Source organism: Dendrobates tinctorius, unplaced genomic scaffold (assembly GCF_039654945.1).
Source record: "Dendrobates tinctorius isolate UK_male_01 unplaced genomic scaffold, ASM3965494v1 ptg000097l, whole genome shotgun sequence".
NCBI lineage: Eukaryota > Metazoa > Chordata > Amphibia > Anura > Dendrobatidae > Dendrobates > Dendrobates tinctorius.
In genome coordinates this window covers 10,257,104-10,278,222 of record NW_027361765.1, presented here as the reverse complement: position 1 = coordinate 10,278,222, position 21,119 = coordinate 10,257,104, and the positions used below count along the sequence as shown (strand labels likewise).

General features: G+C 42.5%; 1 protein-coding gene across 2 annotated transcripts in view; it reads left to right on the top strand.

Annotated features, from left to right (window-relative positions):
- The window catches only part of TRPM1 (transient receptor potential cation channel subfamily M member 1), a 337,343-nt gene that overhangs the window by 268,812 nt on the left and 47,412 nt on the right, over window positions 1-21,119 (top strand). For both annotated transcript variants that reach the window (XM_073586898.1, XM_073586897.1), the window contains exons 23-24: window positions 10,362-10,382; window positions 15,792-15,936. In XM_073586898.1, coding sequence (XP_073442999.1) covers window positions 10,362-10,382; window positions 15,792-15,936 — 166 coding nt within the window. The remainder of the gene's footprint in view (window positions 1-10,361; window positions 10,383-15,791; window positions 15,937-21,119) is intronic.

Below are 21,119 nucleotides of genomic sequence, written 5' to 3'. Positions count from 1 at the left end.
TCTGAGCGCTATGTGACACGCTCGATGGCACAGCTGCCTGTGACCAAAGTGACGAGAGGATAATGGAGATTTTGAATCTCTGCGTACACTTTTGGACACTGGACACTTGTGGATTGTGTGAGGCCCACTGATATCTGAGCGCTATGTGACACGCTCGATGGCACAGCTGCCTGTGACCAAAGTGACGAGAGGATAATGGAGATTTTGAATCTCTGCGTACACTTTTGGACACTGGACACTTGTGGATTGTGTGAGGCCCACTGATATCTGAGCGCTATGTGACACGCTCGATGGCACAGCTGCCTGTGACCAAAGTGACAAGAGGATAATGGAGATTTTGAATCTCTGCGTACACTTTTGGACACTGGACACTTGTGGATTGTGTGAGGCCCACTGATATCTGAGCGCTATGTGACACGCTCGATGGCACAGCTGCCTGTGACCAAAGTGACGAGAGGATAATGGAGATTTTGAATCTCTGCGTACACTTTTGGACACTGGACACTTGTGGATTGTGTGAGGCCCACTGATATCTGAGCGCTATGTGACACGCTCGATGGCACAGCTGCCTGTGACCAAAGTGACGAGAGGATAATGGAGATTTTGAATCTCTGCGTACACTTTTGGACACTGGACACTTGTGGATTGTGTGAGGCCCACTGATATCTGAGCGCTATATGACACGCTCGATGGCACAGCTGTGACAAAAGTGACTAGAGGATAAGGGAGATTGGAATGCTTTTAAAAAAGCAGTTTGCGGAGCAGTGGGTAAACAGCAATGCCAGCGTGTCAGGAAGCCTTAAAAGGCAGCCCAACAACCAACACCACTGATACACCACAATATAGCCTCCCCTTGCACTGCACACACAGTGACTTGTGTGTTGTGCAGGCCAAATCGCTAGCAGCAGAAGCAGTTTTTTTGTCTTCTTCCCTGCCTAACGCTCTCCCTACAGAATCAGCAGCAACCTCTCCCTATACTAAGATCGGCAGAAGTAAGATGGCGGTCGGCGTGCACGCCCTTTTATATCCCCTGTGACGCCCACCAAAGCAAGCCAATCACTTGCATGCCCTTCTGAAAGATGGTGGTGACCCGTGCCTAGGTCATCACGTTGCCCACAGTGTCCGTGGATCCTGATTGGCTGAAAAAGAGCGCAAAACAAACTTTTGAAACGCGACTTTGGCGCGTAAGTCGCCGACCTCGTGGCCGACCTCATCCTAGGGTCGGGTTTCGTTTCATGAAACCCGACTTTGCCAAAAGCCGGCGACTTTTGAATTTTTTCGACCCGTTTCGCTCAACTCTAGTGAACAGTTAACCCCTTAAGCCCCAAGGGTGGTTTGCACGCTCATGACCGGGCCAATTTTTACAATTCTGACCACTGTCCCTTTATGAGGTTATAACTCTGAAACGCTTCCATGGATCCCGGTTATTCTGACATTGTTTTCTCGTGACATATTGTACTTCATGTTAGTGGTAAAATTTCATTTAAATAACTTGCGTTTATTTGTGAAAAAAACGGAAATTTGGCAAACATTTTGAAAATTTCGCAATTTTCCAACTTAGAATTTTTATGCCCTTAAATCACAGAGATACGGCACACAAAAAACTTGATAAGTAACATTTCCCACATGTTTACTTTACATCAGCACAATTTTGGAACCAAAATTTTTTTTGTTACGAAGTTCTAAGGGTTAAAAATTGACCAGTGATTTCTCATTTTTGCAACACCATTTTATTTTTACGGACCACATCACATTTGAAGCCACTTTGAGGGGTCTATGTGACAGAAAATACCAAAAAGTGACACTATTCTAAAAACTGCACCCCTTAAGGGGCTCAAAACCACATTCAAGAAGTTTATTAACCCTTTAGGTGCGTCACAGGAATTTTTTGAATATTTTAAAAAAATGAACATTTAACTTTTTTTCACAAAAAAAATACTTCAGGTTCAATTTTTTTTATTTTACCAAGGGTAACAGGAGAAATTGGACTGCAAAATTTATTTTGCAATTTGTCCTGAGTACGCTGATACCTGATATGTGGGGGACCACTGTTTCGGCGCATGGCTGAGCTCAGAAGGGAAGGAGCGCCGTTTGACTTTTTCAATGCAAAATTGGCTGGAATTCAGATCGGACGCCATGTCACGTTTGGAGAGCCTCTGATGTACCTAAACAGTGGAAACCCCCCACAAGTGACCCCATTTTGGAAACTAGACCCCCAAAGAAAATTATCTAGTCCCCATTAGTCCCCATTTTTTTATTTTCCCAAGGGTAACAGGAGAAATTGGACCCCAAAAGTTGTTGTCCAATTTGTCCTGAGTACGCTGATACCCCATATGTGGGAGAAAACTACTGTATGGGTACACGTCGGGTCTCGGAAGGGAAGTAGTGACGTTTTGGAATGCAGACTTTGATGGAATGGTCTGCGGGTGTCGTGTTGCTTTTGGAGAGCCCCTGATGTACCTAAACAGTGGAAACCCCCCACAAGTGACCCCATTTTGAAAACTAGACCCCCTAAGGAACTTATCTAGATGTGTGGTGAGCACTTTGAACCCCCAAGGGCTTCACAGAAGTTTATAATGCCCGGGCATGAAAATAAAAAAATCGTATTTTTTCACAAACATGATCAATTAGTCCCCAATTTTTTTATTTTCCCAAGGGTAACAGGAGAAATTGGACTCCAAAAGTTGTTGTCCAATTTGTCCTGAGTACGCTGATACCCCATATGTGGGAGAAAACTACTGTATGAGCGCACGTTGGGTCTCGGAAGGGAAGTAGTGACGTTTTGGAATGCAGACTTTGATGGAATGGTCTGCGGGTGTCATGTGCGTTTGGAGAGCCCCTGATGTACCTAAACTATTGAAATACCCCACAAGTGACCCCATTTTGGAAACTAGACCCCCACGGAACTTATCTAGATGTGTGGTGAGCACTTTGAACCCCCAAGTGCTTCACAGAAGTTTATAATGCCCGGGCATGAAAATAAAAAATCATTTTTTTCCACAAGAATGATATTTTTGCCCCCAATTTTTTATTTTCCTAAGGGTAACAGGAGAAATTGGACCCCAAAAGTTGTTTTGCAATGTCCTGAGTTGGCTGATACCCCATATGTGGGGGTAAAACACTGTTTGGGCACATGGCAGAGCTTGGAAGAGAAGGAGCACCATTTGACTTTTTCAACTCAGAATTGGCTGGAATTGAGATCAGACGCCATGTTGCATTTGGAGAGCACCTGATGTGCCCAAACAGTGGAAACCCCCAATTCTAACTCTAACCCTAACCCCAACACACCCCTAACCCTAATCTCAGCCTTAACCCTAACCCTAGCCCTAACTCTAGCCCTAGCCCTAACCCTAGCCCTAGCCCTAGCCCTAACCCTAATGGGAAAATGGAAATAAATACATTTTCATTTAATTTTATTATTTTTCCCTAACTAAGGGGGTGATAACGGGGGGTTTGATTTACTATTTATGGCGGGTTTTTATGTTTGGCAGCTGTCACACGCTAAAAGACGCTTTTTATTGTAAAAATAGTTTTTGCATCACCACATGCAAAAACTGTGCACAATATATACCGCATGGGAATAAACATGCGATAAATAGGAAGAAACCACTATGGCTAAATAGAGCTGTAAGGGGCGCAATAAGGGACAAAAATAAAGCATTTAGCGAATTAAAGCAAATAGGTAGTGATGAGGCATTAACTAAATACAGAAGATTAAATAAATTCTGTAAAAAGCAAATCAAGACAGCAAAGATTGAGACAGAGAGACTCATTGCCAGAGAAAGTAAAAATAATCCCAAAATATTCTTTAACTACATAAATAGTAAGAAACTAAAAAATGATAGTGTTGGCCCCCTTAAAAATAGTCTGGGTGAAATGGTGGATGAGGATGAGGAAAAAGCCAATATGCTAAATGACTTTTTTTCAACAGTGTTTACACAAGAAAATCCCATGACGGATAACATGATCAGGGATAAAAATTCTCTGTTAAATGTCACCTGCTTAACCCAGCAGGAAGTACGGCGGCGTCTAAAAATCACTAAAATTGACAAGTCCCCGGGCCCGGATGGGATACACCCCCGAGTACTGCAGGAATTAAGCACAGTCATAGATAGACCATTATTTTTAATCTTTAAAGATTCCATAATAACAGGGTCTGTACCACAGGACTGGCATATAGCAAATGTGGTGCCAATATTCAAAAAGGGGACAAAAACTGAACTTGGAAATTATAGGCCAGTAAGTTTAACCTCAACTGTGGGTAAAATCCTGGAGGGTTTTCTAAGAGATACTATACTGGAGTATCTGGAGAAGAATAACCTCATGACCCAATATCAACATGGGTTTACAAGGGACCGTTCCTGTCAGACTAATCTGATAAGCTTTTATGAAGAGGTAAGTTCCGGACTGGACCAAGGGAATGCAGTGGATGTGGTGTACATGGACTTTTCAAAAGCTTTTGATACGGTGCCACACAAAAGGTTGATACATAAAATGAGAACAATGGGGATAGGGGAAAATATGTGTAGGTGGGTTAAGAGCTGGCTCAGGGATAGGAAACAAAGGGTGGTTATTAATGGAGCACACTCAGACTGGGTCACGGTTAGCAGTGGGGTACCACCGGGGTCAGTTTTGGGCCCGCTTCTTTTTAACATATTTATTAATGACCTTGTAGGGGGCATAGAGAGTAGAATTTCAATATTTGCAGATGACACTAAACTCTGCAGGGTAATCAATACAGAGGAGGACAATTTTATATTACAGGAGGATTTATGTAAACTAGAAGCTTGGGCTGATAAATGGCAAATGAGCTTTAATGGGGATAAATGTGAGGTCATGCACTTGGGTAGAACGAACAAGATATATAATTATGTGCTTAATTGTAAAACATGGGGCAAAACAGTCACTGAAAAAGACCTGGGTGTATGGGTGGACGACAAACTCACATTTAGCGGCCAGTGTCAGGCAGCTGCTGCAAAGGCAAATAAAATATGGGATGCATTAAAAGAGGCATAGATGCTCATGAGGAGAACATAATTTTACCTCTATATAAGTCACTAGTGCGACCACACTTAGAATACTGTGTACAGTTCTGGTCTCCGGTGTATAAGAAAGACATAGCTGAACTGGAGCGGGTGCAGAGAAGAGCGACCAAGGTTATTAGGGAACTAGGGGGGTCTGCAATACCAAGACAGGTTATTACATTTGGGGTTATTTAGTTTGGAGAATCGAAGGCTTAGGGGTGATCTTATTACAATGTATAAATATATGCGGGGACAATACCAAGAGTTTTCTAATGATCTTTTTACTCTTAGACCTGTGACGGGGACAAGGGGGCATCCTCTACGTCTGGAGGAAAGAAGGTTTAAGCATACTCACAGACGCGGATTCTTTACTGTAAGAGCAGTGAGACTATGGAACTCTCTGCCATATGATGTTGTAATGAGTGATTCCCTACTAAAATTTAAGAAGGGACTGGATGCCTTTCTTGAAAAGTATAATATTACAGGGTATATACACTAGTTTCCTTAATATTGCGTTGATCCAGGGAGCAAGTCTGATTGCCGTATGTGGAGTCAGGAAGGAATTTTTTTCCCCAATGTGAAGCTTACTTGTTGCCACATGGGGTTTTTTTGCCTTCCTCTGGATCAACATGTTAGGACAAGTTAGGATAGGATATGGGTTGAACTAGATGGACTTAAAGTCTCCCTTCAACCTTAATAACTATGTTACTATGTTACTATGTTACTATGTTACATATTGAGAGCTATAATTTTTCCGGATTTTGATCCACCGAGTCATGTGAGGTCTTATTTTTTGCGGGACAAGTTGACATTTTTATTGGTATCATTTTCGGGCACGTGACATTTTTTGATCGCTTTTTATTCCGATTTTTGGGACGCAGAATGAACAAAAACCAGCGTTTAATGAATTTCTTTTGGGGGGGTGCGTTTACACCGTTCCGCATGCGATAAAATTGATAAAGCCTTTTTATTCTTCGGGTCAGTACGGTTACAGCGATACCTCATTTAGGTCATTTTTTTATGTTTTGGCGGTTTTATGCAATGAAAACTATTTTATATAAAAAATAATTATTTTTGCATCGCTTTATTCTGCGAGCTATAACTTTTTTATTTTTTCGCTGATGATGCTGTATGGCAGCTCGTTTTTTGCAGGACAAGATGACGTTTTCAGCGGTACCATGGATATTTATATGCGTCTTTTTGATCGCGCGTTATTGCACTTTTTGTTTGGCGGCATGATAATAAATCACTTTTTTTTTTAACTTTATTACATTGTCCCAGGTGGGACATCACTGTCCTGTGACAGATCGCTGATCTGTCACATCACAGATCACTGTGACAGATCAGCAATCTGTCACAGGTACTGCAGCAGGCTTCCTCATGCCTGCGCTTTGCAGGCACTGAGGAAGCCGGCTCCCTGCAGGCCCCAGAAGGTCCCCGTTGCCATCTTGGATTCGGGGGCCTGCAGGGAAGGAGCCCCCCGCAGCAGCGCTGCACATTGCGCTGCCGTGGGGGCTCAGGGAAGCACGGCGGGAGCCCCCTCCCTGCCGATGCTTCCCTTTAACCCCCGGTACACCGCGATCGTGTTTGATCGTGGTATGCAAGGGGTTAACGTGTCGGGGGCGGTCCGTGACCACCCCTGACACATTGTGCCGGGTGTCAGCTGTGATAATCAGCTGACACCCGGCTGCGATCAGCGGCGCTCACCACGTGGGCGCCGCTGATCGCTATGACGTACTATCCTGTCACTGGGAATTAAGTCCCAGGGCACATGGACGGGATAGTACGTCATATGGGATTAAGGGGTTAAGTAAGATGAAGTGATCTCTAAAAGGCCTAAAGTTATATTTTATATATACTGTATATAGATATATTTATATCTATATCTATAGATATAGAGATATATACTGTATATAGATATATATAGACATAGATATATATAGTTATATATATTGTTTTTTATTTGTTTTTTTATTTTAAAAATTATAAAAAGGAAAATGAGCCAATGCAAAAGTTTGGACAAGCTTGGAGATTTGTGTGCTAAGAGACATTTGACCAAGGTTTCAGACTTTAATTAGCCTGTAAGGGCTATGGCTTGTTCACTATCATCGTTAGGAAAGGCCCAGTGATGCAAATTTCCCAGCTTTGTAATAATCTTGTGCCAAAAAACAGCAACCATGTGTTCTTCTAAGCAACTGCCTAGCACTCTGAAAATTAAAATGGTGGAAGTGCACAAAGCAGGAGAAGGCTATAAGAATAAAGCAAAGCATTTTCATGTTGCCATTTCCTCAGTTCAAAATGTAATTAAGAAATGGCAGTTAACAGGAACAGTGGAGGTCAAAATAAGATTTGGAAGACAAACTAAAATTTCAGTGAGAGCTGCTCATAGGATTGCTAGAGAGGCAAATCAGAACCGCCGCTTGACTGCAAAAGACCTTCAGAAAGATTTAGCAGACTCTGGAGTTGTGGTACATTGTTCTACTGTTCAGAGACACCTGCACAAATATGGCCTTCATGGAAGAGTAATCTGAAGAAAACATGTCCTGCATCCTCACACTAAAATTCAGCTTCAGAAGTATGCAAAAGAACATCTAAACAAGCCTGATTCATTTTGGAAAGAATTCCTGTAGACCCATGAGATTAAAATAGAACACTTTTGCCACATTGATCAAAGGTATGTATGGAGAGAAAAGGGCACAGAATTTCAGGGAAAGATCATCTCACCAACCATTAAGCATGGTGGTGGATCAATCATGCATTGTAGTTGTGTTGCAGCCAAAGGCACTGAGAACATTTCATGGTCAGCGGGAAGAATGGAATCAATGAAATTTCAACAAATTCTTGTTGCAAACATAACATTATCTGTGAAAAGCTGAAGTTGAAAAGAGGATGGCTTCTACAAATGTATAATGATCCTAAACACATGTAAAAATCCACAATAGACTACCTCAAAAGGTGCAAGTTGAAGGTTGTACAATGGCCCTCATCGTCCCCTGATGTGAACATTATTAAAAATCTGTTGCTAAATCTCAAAATAGCAGTGCATGCGAGACGATCCAGGAATCTTACAGAACTGGAAGAATTTTCCAAGGAAGAATGGATGAAAATTGCTCAAACAAGAATTGAAAGACAAAATTGTTTCGTAGCGGTGATACTTTGAAAAGGGGGTGCTACTAGGTACTTTCCTTTTTGTAATTTTTTTAAATGTAAAATATGAAAATTATATTTTTTTTTTCTCTTAAAATACAAAGAAAATATGTCCTCTTTAACTTTAGGCCTTTTAAAGATCATTTCATCTTCAACTTGCATAACTGTTCACAATAAGTCATTTTGACCCGGGGTGCCCAAACTTTTCCATGCCACTGTATGTAGTATGTAGAACAAATTACCATTTTATTATTATTTGTAGAAAAATCCCTTTGAATCACCAAATTAGAAGCATATACTTACTTTCTACATTGATATCCATATAAACAGTGGAGTAAGGTGTGTGTGTGCTTTATAGAAACTGCAATTAATAGTAGCAATTAGTCATAAATGTGTCCATACACTAAGGATGCCTTTATACTGCACACTTGTTTCCCGATATTCTTAGGATCCCGTTTCACTTAGCGACGCACCAGCGATCCCAACAACGATACGACCTGGTAGGGATCGCTGGTGTGTCGCTAAATGATCGCTAGTAAGCTGCCAAACATGCAGATCTCTTCAGTGACGAAGCAATGATCCAGCGATCAAACACAGCGATGTGCACTGGCCAGCGGGACGCCGACGACGAAAGAATGGCCCAGGACATTCCTGCACGATTAGCAATATCCAGCAGGGGGGCTGGTCGCTGCTGTGTGTCACATGTAGCGAGATCGCAGGCGAGATCGCTGTTGCGTCACAAAATCGGTGACACCTTAGCAATCTCGCTTGTGATCTCGCTATGTGAGATGGGGCCTTAAAAGTGTAAAAAGGGTGGCGATCACTCAACATGCATTCACATGCATTAAACCTGTCAATAGGAATAAAGGCCTGCACACACATTAGACTATTATCAGTTGATATCAACAGTTTTGGCTGATAATCCAATATGGAGCCAAAGGCAGTGGAGTCAGTGGAAACAAAGATATGGTGTGTCCAATATCAGATTGTCAATCCTTTCATTCTCCAGGAGATAAGCTGCCACCAGAGATGCTTTCTTAATGAACACAGGAGGGCTCAGTGAGGGAGTTCTCTTGTGTATGGGAAAGTCAGGCGGTATAGCTGTTGGCCAAACAATTGTCCAAACCATCGTTCAGCCAACAACCCTCAACCTTTTACCCAAAATGTTAACAGTTTCACAGTAATGATCTTCTATGTTCTGGTAGATTTAGGTTAATGTAAATTTTAATTTTTAAGAGTAACTAACTAAATATTTTTTAGTAATTATCCTCCAGGAATTACAAGTTATGAATTTTTGGAATACATGGCATTACCTTATTTGACTTCCTTCTCTCTCTCTTCTCATTACCTTTTTTTGCTGTCTCCGTGCCCAGTTTATGCTCCTTTAAAAGCTGATGCTCAGCAAGATCCATGTACTATATTCAGTCTGTGTGTGGAGTTTCTGTTCCTATCCCCATATTCAGACAGAGGAATTCCCATATACAGACTGTTTGCATGCAGTGTATGGATATTTCCGGGCAGCAGTTGAAAGTAGCTTCTAAAAGAGCATAAACTAGATATTGAAACAGCATTGCATAGTGTTTTTGAGTGAAGGAAGCATAAAAGGTAATGAAGGATATTACAAACATTCATAACTTTGTAATGCGTTTATGATAATTGAAAAATAAATAAGTAGTTACTCTTAAAATAATGTCTACAAATGGCAGTAAGAAGTCAAGGAAGTGGAATTCTCCAAAACAGTCAAACTGGTTGGTCCTCCTTCTGGCTTGATTGACATCTCACAGCCTGTATGTTATCACAAGGTTTTTCAACTTCATGTAGCATATGCACAATGCTCAGATGAAGCCGAGGCCAATACACCTCGCTCCACTGTGCTTGCACTGGACGCTAGTGGATATCACTTTGGAGGGTGCACACAGCCAGTTTCTTCATCAGTTTCCATCAGAATGTAAACTGATAACAATTATTACGTTTTGTGGTATCTATTATAACATCCTTTTCCATGTATAGATAATCACAGAACAAAGATAAAGAGAACAGATATTACATAATAGTTATTAGGGAAGATCAAAATATAGATTATAATCTATATTATTTTTTCAATGCATTGGTTTCTTGATTCTACCATATGTAATTTATATAATGATTTTTATCACTTTCTCACAAATTGTATCCTTTTTTTCTGAACAGTGTACGCAATGGAGATAAACCGTAAGTATTTTTATATACGGTTTATCACTTTCAAATGTGTTAGTGAAAAAATAGAATGCGTGGGACAAAAGCCTAATGTCTAATTGACATATGTAAATCACATCACAACTGTTCATGAAAGTGGGAGACGGTCACAAATCATATTCAGCAATACATAACCCTTCTAGGAGTCCAATTCACTTCTAATAAATGAATCTACATATTTTATTATTATCATTTTTAGATTAAAAATTCAGTGCTGATTACTTTCTTTATACATTTGTATTACAGTCTGATGTTTTTTATATATACAGTTCCCAATCCCCTGCATAGACATACATGTAAAGCATAAAAATGTTACTATCATTTCAAGATGATTATATCATTCCAGTATATTATAGAAGCACTCCAGAAATATTTGGCTTCCAGAAAACAGTATGTACAGTCAATTTTCTTACCTGTTGCTCTTCTCTTGACTTGTTATATCCATTCCATTCTGCTATTATACAATGGAAATCTTATTGAAAGGCATATTTCCAGAATTCAATTTAAAGTTATATGATAGGGGGTGACTTACTGATTACTAGGGATCCGGAAACTGGTAATTTACTGTTTATGGAACTGTCAAAAATAGCCAAGCATTAGTCTGGGATTTCTGTGGCAGTACCGTAACTCAATTAATAGAGCGTAGGCTGAGTATATATATTCCCACTCCATTCAAGAGCTATGTTCTTGGGATCCCGCGCCCCATTCTAGGGATTGCTTGGGATCCCAAAGAAACGACCCTAAATGATCAGTAAGTTGTGCCCTATCCTAACTTCTAATTCTTGGAATACGCCTTTAATGTGTGTCTCAAACGAACGCATAGAGAAGCTGACATTTCATAGACACATAAGAGCCTCTGTGATTTGGGATTCAGAGGCTTGTGCTACAACAGAAGAAAAGAATTGAGAAATAATTCAATAAGAAAGACACCACTGTACTGCCAAATCAAGATTGCCAATAATTAACTGACCAAATGATACATGTTTCTGGGAGTGCTTCTTCAACAGTTTGCATTGTAGGGAACCTGCCAGGTGATTCATGCTGCCTGAGGCACAGGCAACAAGAATCGGGGACGGGATCCCTAATTGCTGCTCTCTGTGTTTTACCCTGAAACACTGTGGCACTGTATAGAAAACATAGTTTAAACAGGATGTGGAAATGGGGACATGTCCTCTCCGGCTTCATCTCCCCCTTTGGGTGTACCCACGCCTATAATTCATGTCCTCATTCCATGCTCCTTTTTAAACTATTGGCTTCTCTGAAATGCCACAAAGTTTCACAGTAAATCATAGATATCTGTAAATAGACAGATTCATGCAGTCTGTGGTTCAGGAATCAGTTCACAGGTTCCCTTTAGCCCCTTCACGACCTTTCTTTCCCTGTCTTTGATGTGTTCGCACGCCCAGTGATCCCGCCCATCGGCGCCCAGTAATCAATTGACAGGGAAGCCGATTGGTTTTCAAGACAAGCGGGGTTCTGCTGATGATTCTATGCCCATCATTGTGAATCTGTGAAGGCAAGCCCATGGTTAAAGCCATGCTATGTATATCACAAGTGATCGGACCATCGCAGCTTCAGGTCTCCAAAAGGGACTATTAAAGTCAGTAAAAAGTTTGGAAAAAAGATTTAAAAAACTTGAAAAAAATAACAAAGGTTCAAATCACCCCCTTTTGCCCCATTGATAAAACAATAGCAATACACATATTTGATATCACTACTTTCAGAAATGCCCAATCTATCAAAATATAAAAACAATTACCGTAATCTGATCGATAAACAGTGTAAAGAGAAAAAAAAACAAAACACCAGAATTAATTTTTTTGACCCCCGCAATTTTACCAATATAATTAAATAACAGGTCGATCAAAACATTGTATCCACCCCCAAATGATATCAATGAAAACGTCAGCTCAAGCTTAAAAAAAATAAGTCCTCACACAGGTCTACATCTAGAATGAAAATGCTACAGGTCTCAGAAAATGGCAACATAAGCAAAAATTTATTTTCTTACAACTTTCTGAATTTTTTTCACCATTTAAATAAAAAAAAACTATAAATGTTTGGTATCTGTGTACTCATAGTGACCTGGAGAATCATATTGTCACATCAGTTTTACCAGAGAGTGAATATGGTAAATTTTAAAAAAAAATGTGGAATTTGACTTTTTTGTAATTTGACCGCACTTGGAATTTTTTAACGTTTTCCAGTACACAATATGGTAAAAATCAACGCTGCCATTCAAAAGTACAACTTGTCCTGCAAAAAAAACAAGCCCTCATATAGCCATATTGAGGGAAATGTAAAAACTTATAGCTCTTGGAAGAAGAGGAGGAAAAAACTAAATCACAAAAAAGGAAAATTGCAAGGTCATGAAGGTTAAAAAGGTGGTCCTGTTGAGCAGTGCGCCGGAGCCGGAGCTGCAACGGAAAGCAAGGAAGAGGATGTCATCGCTAGAAGATGGGAGGTGCCAGACTGGACTGCGACACCCATTGATATATGTAAGGTATTGGTTGATATTATGGCCATAATACGTAAGCTGGCAAACTAACGTCAAAGTTCCTTACACTTGCCAGTCCTACTCTAACATGAAAACCACAGAAAGAGGAAAGAATCCTCCAATATTTGAGAAAAAAAACAAAACAGGCAGAGATGCTTACCTGTATAGACAGGCCTCAGTACAAATGCACTAACAGGGTACAGCGGACCCAAGTAAAATGGCAGCTGCACAGGTGCAATAATACCAAATGAAACAGCCAGCCTACAATCCGGGATTGGCCGTGTAGCCCACCAGTGCCTGTTTTGTTTTTCTCAAATATTGGAGAATTTGTTCCTCTTTCTGTGGTTTTCATGTTAGAGTAGGACTGGCAAGTGTAAGGAACTTTGACGTTTGTTTGCCAGCTTACGCATTATGGCCATAATATTAACCAATGCCTTACATACAGTATATTGATATGTTTTTGTGCACTTTTTATCTTTTCAGGGTGCAGTTGGGCCCAAATGGTTCTGTAAACTGTGGCCTTTGTTCACACGGGATGCATTATAGTTAGCACTGGGCAGCCCCCCTATATGGTGTTACTAAGAGGCTGTGAACCATATGCTCTGCATTCCCTGTGTGAACATTGCCACATTCGGATAATTTTTTTGCACTGTTGTGCCACACGGCCAATCCCTGATTGTAGGCTGGCTGTTTCATTAGGTATTATTGCACCTGTGCAGTTGCCATTTTACTTGGGTCCGCTGCACCCTGTTAGTGCATTTGTACTGTAGCCTGTCTATACAGGTAAGCATCTCTGCCTGTTTTGATTTTTTCTCAAATATTGGAGGATTCTTTCCTCTTTCTGTGGTTTTCATGTTAGAGTAAGACTGACTGCGACACCCACTGAACCAGGACTGGACCAGGATCGCCCCCCCCGGTGAGTATAATATAACTCGTTTTTCTTCTCTTTCAGGTTACATCGGGGGCTTATCTACAGCATTATAGAATGCTGTAGATAAGCCCCTGATGGCGGTGGCCGCATCTTATACACGAAAAATTAGGTGACAGATTTCCTTTAAGGACCACCATCAAAGCATTTACACTGCATAAAAAGACTCATTTGTCAGATGAAATTATGTTTTGGTTGCACAACAGATCATAGTCCTCAGCAGCACATCATCCTGTATAAACAGGACCTGTGCTGTCGAGAACACTGGCAGTTTATGTGCACTGAACAATTACTGATCGTTCTGTGCACATCTGAACTGCAGTTGGTCTATATAAACAGGCTATTAAATGACCACTGACCCAAAAACAAGTTTCCAGCTCGTGATACGCCGTGTACATGGACCGTTACTAGAGTAGCCAGCGCCAGGTTAAGATTTTCTTTTCACAGTGATGACGATGATAAAATTATACAAAAAGGTCCCGCTTTAGAACTGTCAGCATTTTCACAGGACCAGCAAACTGCTGACCCCCCTTAACCCCTTCATGACCGGAGGTATTTTTTGTTTTGCATTTTTGTTTTTTGCTCCCCTTCTTCTCAGAGCCATAAGTTTTTTTTTTTGCGTCAATATGGCCATGTGAGGGCTTGTTTTTTGCGGGACGAGTTGTACTTTTGAATGACACCATTGGTTTTAACATATCATGTCCTGGAAACCGGGAAAAACATTCCAAGTGCGGTGAAATTGCAAAAAAAGTGCAATCACACAGTTGTAGTTTTGTTTTTTTCTTTTTTACTAGGTTCACAAAATGCTAAAACTGACCTGCTATTTTGATTCTCCAGGGCATTACGAGTTCATAGACACCAAACATGTCTAGGTTCTTTTTTATCTAAGTGGTGAAAACAAATTCCAAACTTTGTTTAAAAAACATTGTGCCATTTTCCGATACCCGTAGCATCCCCACTTTTCGTGATCTCGGGCTAGGTGAAGGTTTATTTTTTGTATGCCGAGCTGACATTTTTAATTATCTCATTTTGGTGCACATACGATCTTTTGATCACCCGTTATTGCTTTTTAAATGCAATTCTGCCGTTTTGACTTTTTTTCTCGCTACGCCGTTTAGCGATCAGGTTAGTTTCTTTTTTTATTGATAGATCGGGCGATTCTGAAAGTGGCAATACCAAATATGCAGCAGAATACCTCACTTGCTATGAGCGCCGCCCACCGGCAGTGAGAACCATAGGGGTCTCCAGGAGATCTCTGATTGTCATGCCAACCCATCGGTGACCTGCGATCACGTGACGGGGGTCACTGATGGACAGATTTCCTGCGAGATTGACAGAAATGCATGTTAAATGCCGATGTCAGCATTTGACAGCAGCATTTAACGAGTTAACAGCCGCAGCAGGATCACGATTCTTCCAGCGGCTGTTAGCATCACATGTCTGCTGATCATATCAACTGTCATGTGCCGGAAAAGGTGCAGCACAGGCGATGACAGGGAAAGGCGTCCAATGACAGATAGATCTGCCATTGGTCGTTAAGGGGTTAAACCTATGTATGCAATAAAACTGATTGGAAAAAATCTATCTTTTGCTATAAAGTTGGTGTGGAGTGTGGTATCTGGAAAAACAGAATGCTAACCACTATAAGACTACATTAATTAGCTAATCACTACAGAATGTAAGCTTACTGAGGGAAAAAATAACCTCAGAAAGACATTCCCCTTCATTATGACTTATTAGGGGACGTCATAGAGGGGCAGTCAAAGAAAGGTGGGTGGATGACAAGCAACTTCTAATCTTTTATACTTGGGCTGTCCATGAATTTTAACATGCCACAATAAATGCAGAGGAGTTTTTTTGCAATTGCATGCCAAATACTGATGTTGCCTAAAACATATACTTGAATTACCTGTAAGTAAAACTATACTGTGATCCTGATAATTCTAGCTTTATGTTTCAGCTCCTTGTGGTGAAAACCTATATGATGATGATGGGAAGCGTCTCCCTCCTTGTATTCCGGGCGCTTGGCTGACTCCAGCCATCATGGCATGTTATTTGTTGGTGGCAAATATTCTCTTAGTAAACTTGTTAATAGCCGTATTCAAGTAAGTTTTCTATTACTAACTTATAATTCAACCCATAACTATATTTTTTAATCCCAAAAACATATCTATGAAGTTGCCATCAGACCAGTAAAAACTATGGGACCAATGCACCAAATAACTGTAGTGAAACACTTTATGAAGTCACAATACTTTTGCAAAATGTGAAATTGCACAAATATTTGGCAACTCTTGGTGAGTTCACAGCAGCCCCAGCCAGCTCCACCTTGGGCAGAGCATGGGCAGGGCAACCTCCACTCATCTAATTCATGACCAGAAGTGGCATTTATTACACCAGGAAACTTACTCCAGCCCATGTCTGGACTAAGGTTATGACTGGAGTAAGATTTTTGGAGAGACGCACATAGGCGAACATGACTTGTAAGATGCGTCTGATTCATTAAGTGACATTCACTTCTTAATGAACCAGGCACTTCTAAAACCAATATGCCTCCTTATAAGACTGGTGCGTACAACACCAGTCTTTATGACTCAGGGACTAAGCCTGTGGCAGCTTTAGTTTAAAGGATGTTCCCACAACCCTTAAAGGGAATCTGCAGAGTCCTGCAGTGCACAGGCGTCCGGAGAGGTCTGCGTCTGCGCACTGCAGTATTCTGCTCTGCCCTCAACAGGGCAGAGCAGTGCGCCTGCCCTGGAGCCACTACAGGAAGGGAAGAAGAGGACAGCATCGTATGAAGATGGGAGGAGCTGGACCAGACCGCGACACCAATCGGACCGGACCGCCCCCTCCGGTCAGTATAATCTAATGTGTTTTTCTTATCTTTCAGGTTACATCGGGGGCTTATCCACAGCATTACAGAATGCTGTAGATAAGCCCCTGATGTCATGCCTGGTGACAGATTCCGGTGAAAAAAATTACCTGGGATGGTAGCACCATGCAAGGTTACGTGCACAAAACATTTTATTTCAGATGGGCGAAACTGCTGAGTTTTTCAAGCGTAAAGGGCCTGTCACACTAAGGCCTGTTTCACACATCCGTTTTTGACCATCAGCATTATTACTAGCATTATTGGCGGATTTTGACTGATGGTCGTCCGTTGCATCCGCATGTCAGCGGATCCGCCAAGATTTTGGCATCTGCTGACATCACCGAACGGACCATGCAACTTTTATTTTGGCCGCGGATCCGCCATTCACTGATTTAACCTGCAATTCTCTTTGGGTGCCGAATGAAATTCATTCTCTCTCTCCTTTTACCCGACTTACCTCCCGATAGCCTCCAATCACCGTGCGATCTCCTGCCCGCCTGTGATCACCCCACCCAATCTCCCCCTGCATCGCGCGATCACCTCCATTCCTTGCGCGAGATCTCGGCTCTCGGCCCCTGCATCGCGCGATCACCTCCATTCCTCGCGCGAGATCTCGGATCTCATCGCGCGATCGCTGCCACATCACGTGATGATGCCCGCTTTCTTCCCGAGATCGCTACTCACCGCATATGCCCGCACACAGATACCCCTATATCTCACGGTATTCATTTTTTTCTTTTTTTTCCCAGGCGCGGTTCCTTTAAATTTTAACCTTCGGCGGATCCGTTCATCCTCCGATCCGCTCACACGCGTTCCTGTCCACCTGCGGATCCGTTTTCCGCTATTTTGGCGGATCTGGACTGACAGGAAAAACTGAAGTGTGAAACAGGCCTAAGCGATATCGCTAGCAATATCGCTATAACATCACTGGTTTTTGTGACGTTATAGCGATATTGCTAGCGAAATCGCTATGTCTGATACTTACCTCCGACTGCTCCTCCACTGGTTATCGCTGATCGCGCGAGAATGTCCTGGACCGTTTCTCGTCGTCAGCTTCCTGCTGGGGCTTCCTGCTGTGGAGACGAGCGACGCGTGGACGCGGGCGGGAGAACGTCAGGATCGCCTCGTCTGACAGGTAAGTAGCGACCCCCGGACCCCTGCTATGTCGCTGGTGAGATCTGCCTGTGTGGCAGCTCACTAGCGACCACTTAGCGATGCACAAGCGATCCTGACCGCATCATATCGCTGGTCGGGATCACTGGTGCATCGCTAAGTGTGACAGTACCTTTAGAGCAAATGCTTTTTTTGGTGTTTTGAATATGTTCAGCCTTTTGTTACTTTGATTAATTGCTTTAGGGTTCAGAAAACATAAAGCGGTTAAATCAAGATGCTTGTTCATTCTTTAGCAGGGGCGTATCTAGGCTTTCTGGCACACGGGGCAAGAATTCGGTTCGGCACCCCCCCCGCCCAAGTACATATGCGACTTGCACACTTAGCCATGTACCTGCGAGCTGCTCTTCCTAATGCTCTCAATGTTCAGTAAAAAACTGAGAGAAGCAGGAAGAGAAGCTCGTTGTCACAGGACCATACCTATGAAAATCGCATATGAGTGAAGTGTCCATGTGATGACTACTGCAACCTGCAGAGCTGAATCCTGACATTGCAGCTTCTGAATTCTCACAACGAATGCACTGCACACTTTTAGGATTCTCCCTTGCCGATATACAGTCATGTCAGCACAAGCATGTGATTTGTATACTTCTGGCCACATTCCGACTAGACGTGCCCGGCCTCGCTCTGTTCATTTTCATTGAGTGTGGCCATACATGTCTAGTCAGCATGTGACCGCATGTATGTAAATTACCGGCACAAGAGAATCCTAACAGCATTCAGTGAGCACTGTGAGAATTCAGAAGTCTGCAGTCACATAGAATGTCTGCAGACTCAGCACAGACCTGGAGAACCCCTTTAATGTTCCTAACATAAATAAAAACAAGAGAAAAAGTCAGTATCACAAATAACATTTGCATCCAGGTACCTTATAGATGACGTCTCTGGAGTCGTTCTCCTTTTCTTCTTCTTGTCCAGACCCCATGATGAGTTCTCATCCATAGCTGATGAGACTTCCATCTTCTCCGGTCTTCTGCAGCAAATCTCCACACGATGCCCTTAAAGATAGAAGTGTCATTATAATGCTCCTAAATAAAAATATCTGCAATATACTGTCTCCTCACACTATTCCCCTCCCTCCTCATACTGTCTCCTCTAACATCCCCTCTGTTCACCATACTGTCTCCTCATATATTTACCCCCTCACTCTCTATACTGTGTCTGCACACTCCCATCACCCTCACTCCCCATACTGTGTCCACTTACATTAACCCGTTCGCTCTCCATACTGTCTGCACCCATCCCCCATACTGTTTCCTCATACATACTCTTTATTTTGTGTCCTCAAATCTCCCCACACACATTAAGTACCCCCCATCCCCACTCCAAATCCCCCACACACATTAAATAACCCCCATCCCCACTCCAAATCCCCCCACACATTAAATAACCCTCATCTCCACTCCAAATACCCCCACACATTAACCCCATCCCCACTCATTAACACCCCCACACATTAACCTCCATCCCCATTCATTAACCCCCACACACATTAACCCCCATCCCCACTCATTAACGCCCCCACACATTAACCCCCATCCCCATTCATTAACCCCCGCACACATTAACCCAATCCCCACTCAATAACCCCCATCACCACTCCAAATCCCCCCACACATTAAATAACCCACATCCCCACTCTAAATACCCCCACACATTAACCCCATCCCCACTCATTAACCCCCATCCCCTCTACAAATCCCCCCCATCTCCACTCATTAACTCCCCCTCATCTCCCATCTTCGGTGGTTTCTTCAGCTCCACAGAGGAGCACACTTACCACCAGCGTTTGCTTTGGGCGCCGGGGAGTGACGTCAGCAGCGTGATCACATGACCTGATCACGATGCTGACGTCGCTCTGGCCCGGCCGTCAGAGCTTCAATTGTACTGGCGTCTGTATAGACGCCAGTACAATTGTTCCCTGGGAGCCGGCACGCGCACCTTCTCTGCGCCAGCTGCCAGCTTGACAGCTGACACAGAGAACCGCCGACTCTCAGGCGGGGGGCGGCAGAACGCAGCCGCCAGGGAGGACACTGCGGACCGCTGCATTAGGCGGCCCGACTGCGCCCCCCTGCTGGCTGCACCCGGGGCAACTGCCCCGGCTGCCCCCCCCTAGATACGCCCCTGTTCTTTAGGAATCTTCCACTGAGAAACTACTTGCTAGTTACAGTATAGATTACAGAAAAAAGGCACGGACTGTGGGGCCCGTAAAAAACTGCTTCAGGAAAAAGACATCCGACTTTTTCCTGGACTAGCTTTGTTTTGGATAACTTGGCAGTTCCACCAACGAGTTAGGCCACGTGCACACGTTGAGTATTTGGTCAGTTTTTTACCTCAGTCTTTGTAAGCCAAAACCAGGAGTGGGTAAAAAATGCAGAAGTGGTGCACATGTTTCTATTATATTTTTTCTCTGAATGTTTCATTCCTAGTTTTGGCTTACAAATACTGACTTCATAATGCACAGCAGAAGAAGGTAGCGCTTGAAACATTTGTTGAGTTTTTCCTTCAGGTTCTCCTATGACAAAGGCTGGGACACTGAATCCAGAAATTCCCAGAATGACATTCCCATCCAGAGCCCGTTCAGTGGGCACGGCCTCGCTTCATACACTTGTATAGAACGAGGCCGCACTCTATCTAGAAACGTGGCTGTGCAGTGAGCATGGCCGACAAGTGTATGGGACCAAGGCCGCGCGCACTGGCCTGGAGTATGTATAACTTGTTATCTATTAATTGTGAAAATTGAGTGGTTGTACATCAAAATGACACATGTTGTGATTGCAACTTGTCAATGGTCATCCTGGGAGCTGCTTCTGTATAGTGGCTACAATCACATATGACCACATAATTGCTCCTAATATGTGGTAAATGATCCAACTAATATTCATAATGATTTTAGAGAATCCAAAGTTTATACTCGTTTTATTTGGGCAGATTCTATTCAAATTGAGATTTATTTCTGGCACACATTTAGGTGTAAATAAATCTTAATTTAATTAATTCCTAAACCACATTTCTGTGAGAATTAATGGATCAAGCAGAGCCTTAATAAAGTTGATGGAGGCTTCGTTGTGAAACTCCATTCCAACTAACCCTTTCCATAACAGCCGCAAATAGGAAAGGTGGAAATGTAGGCATAATGGCTCTCCATAATGAAGTCTAACCCGTAATTCTCACTTCTCCACTTGATAGGGTTTGCCAAAAATCCATTTGAGATCCCCCTTTTCCAAAGAGAAATTGAGCGTCACA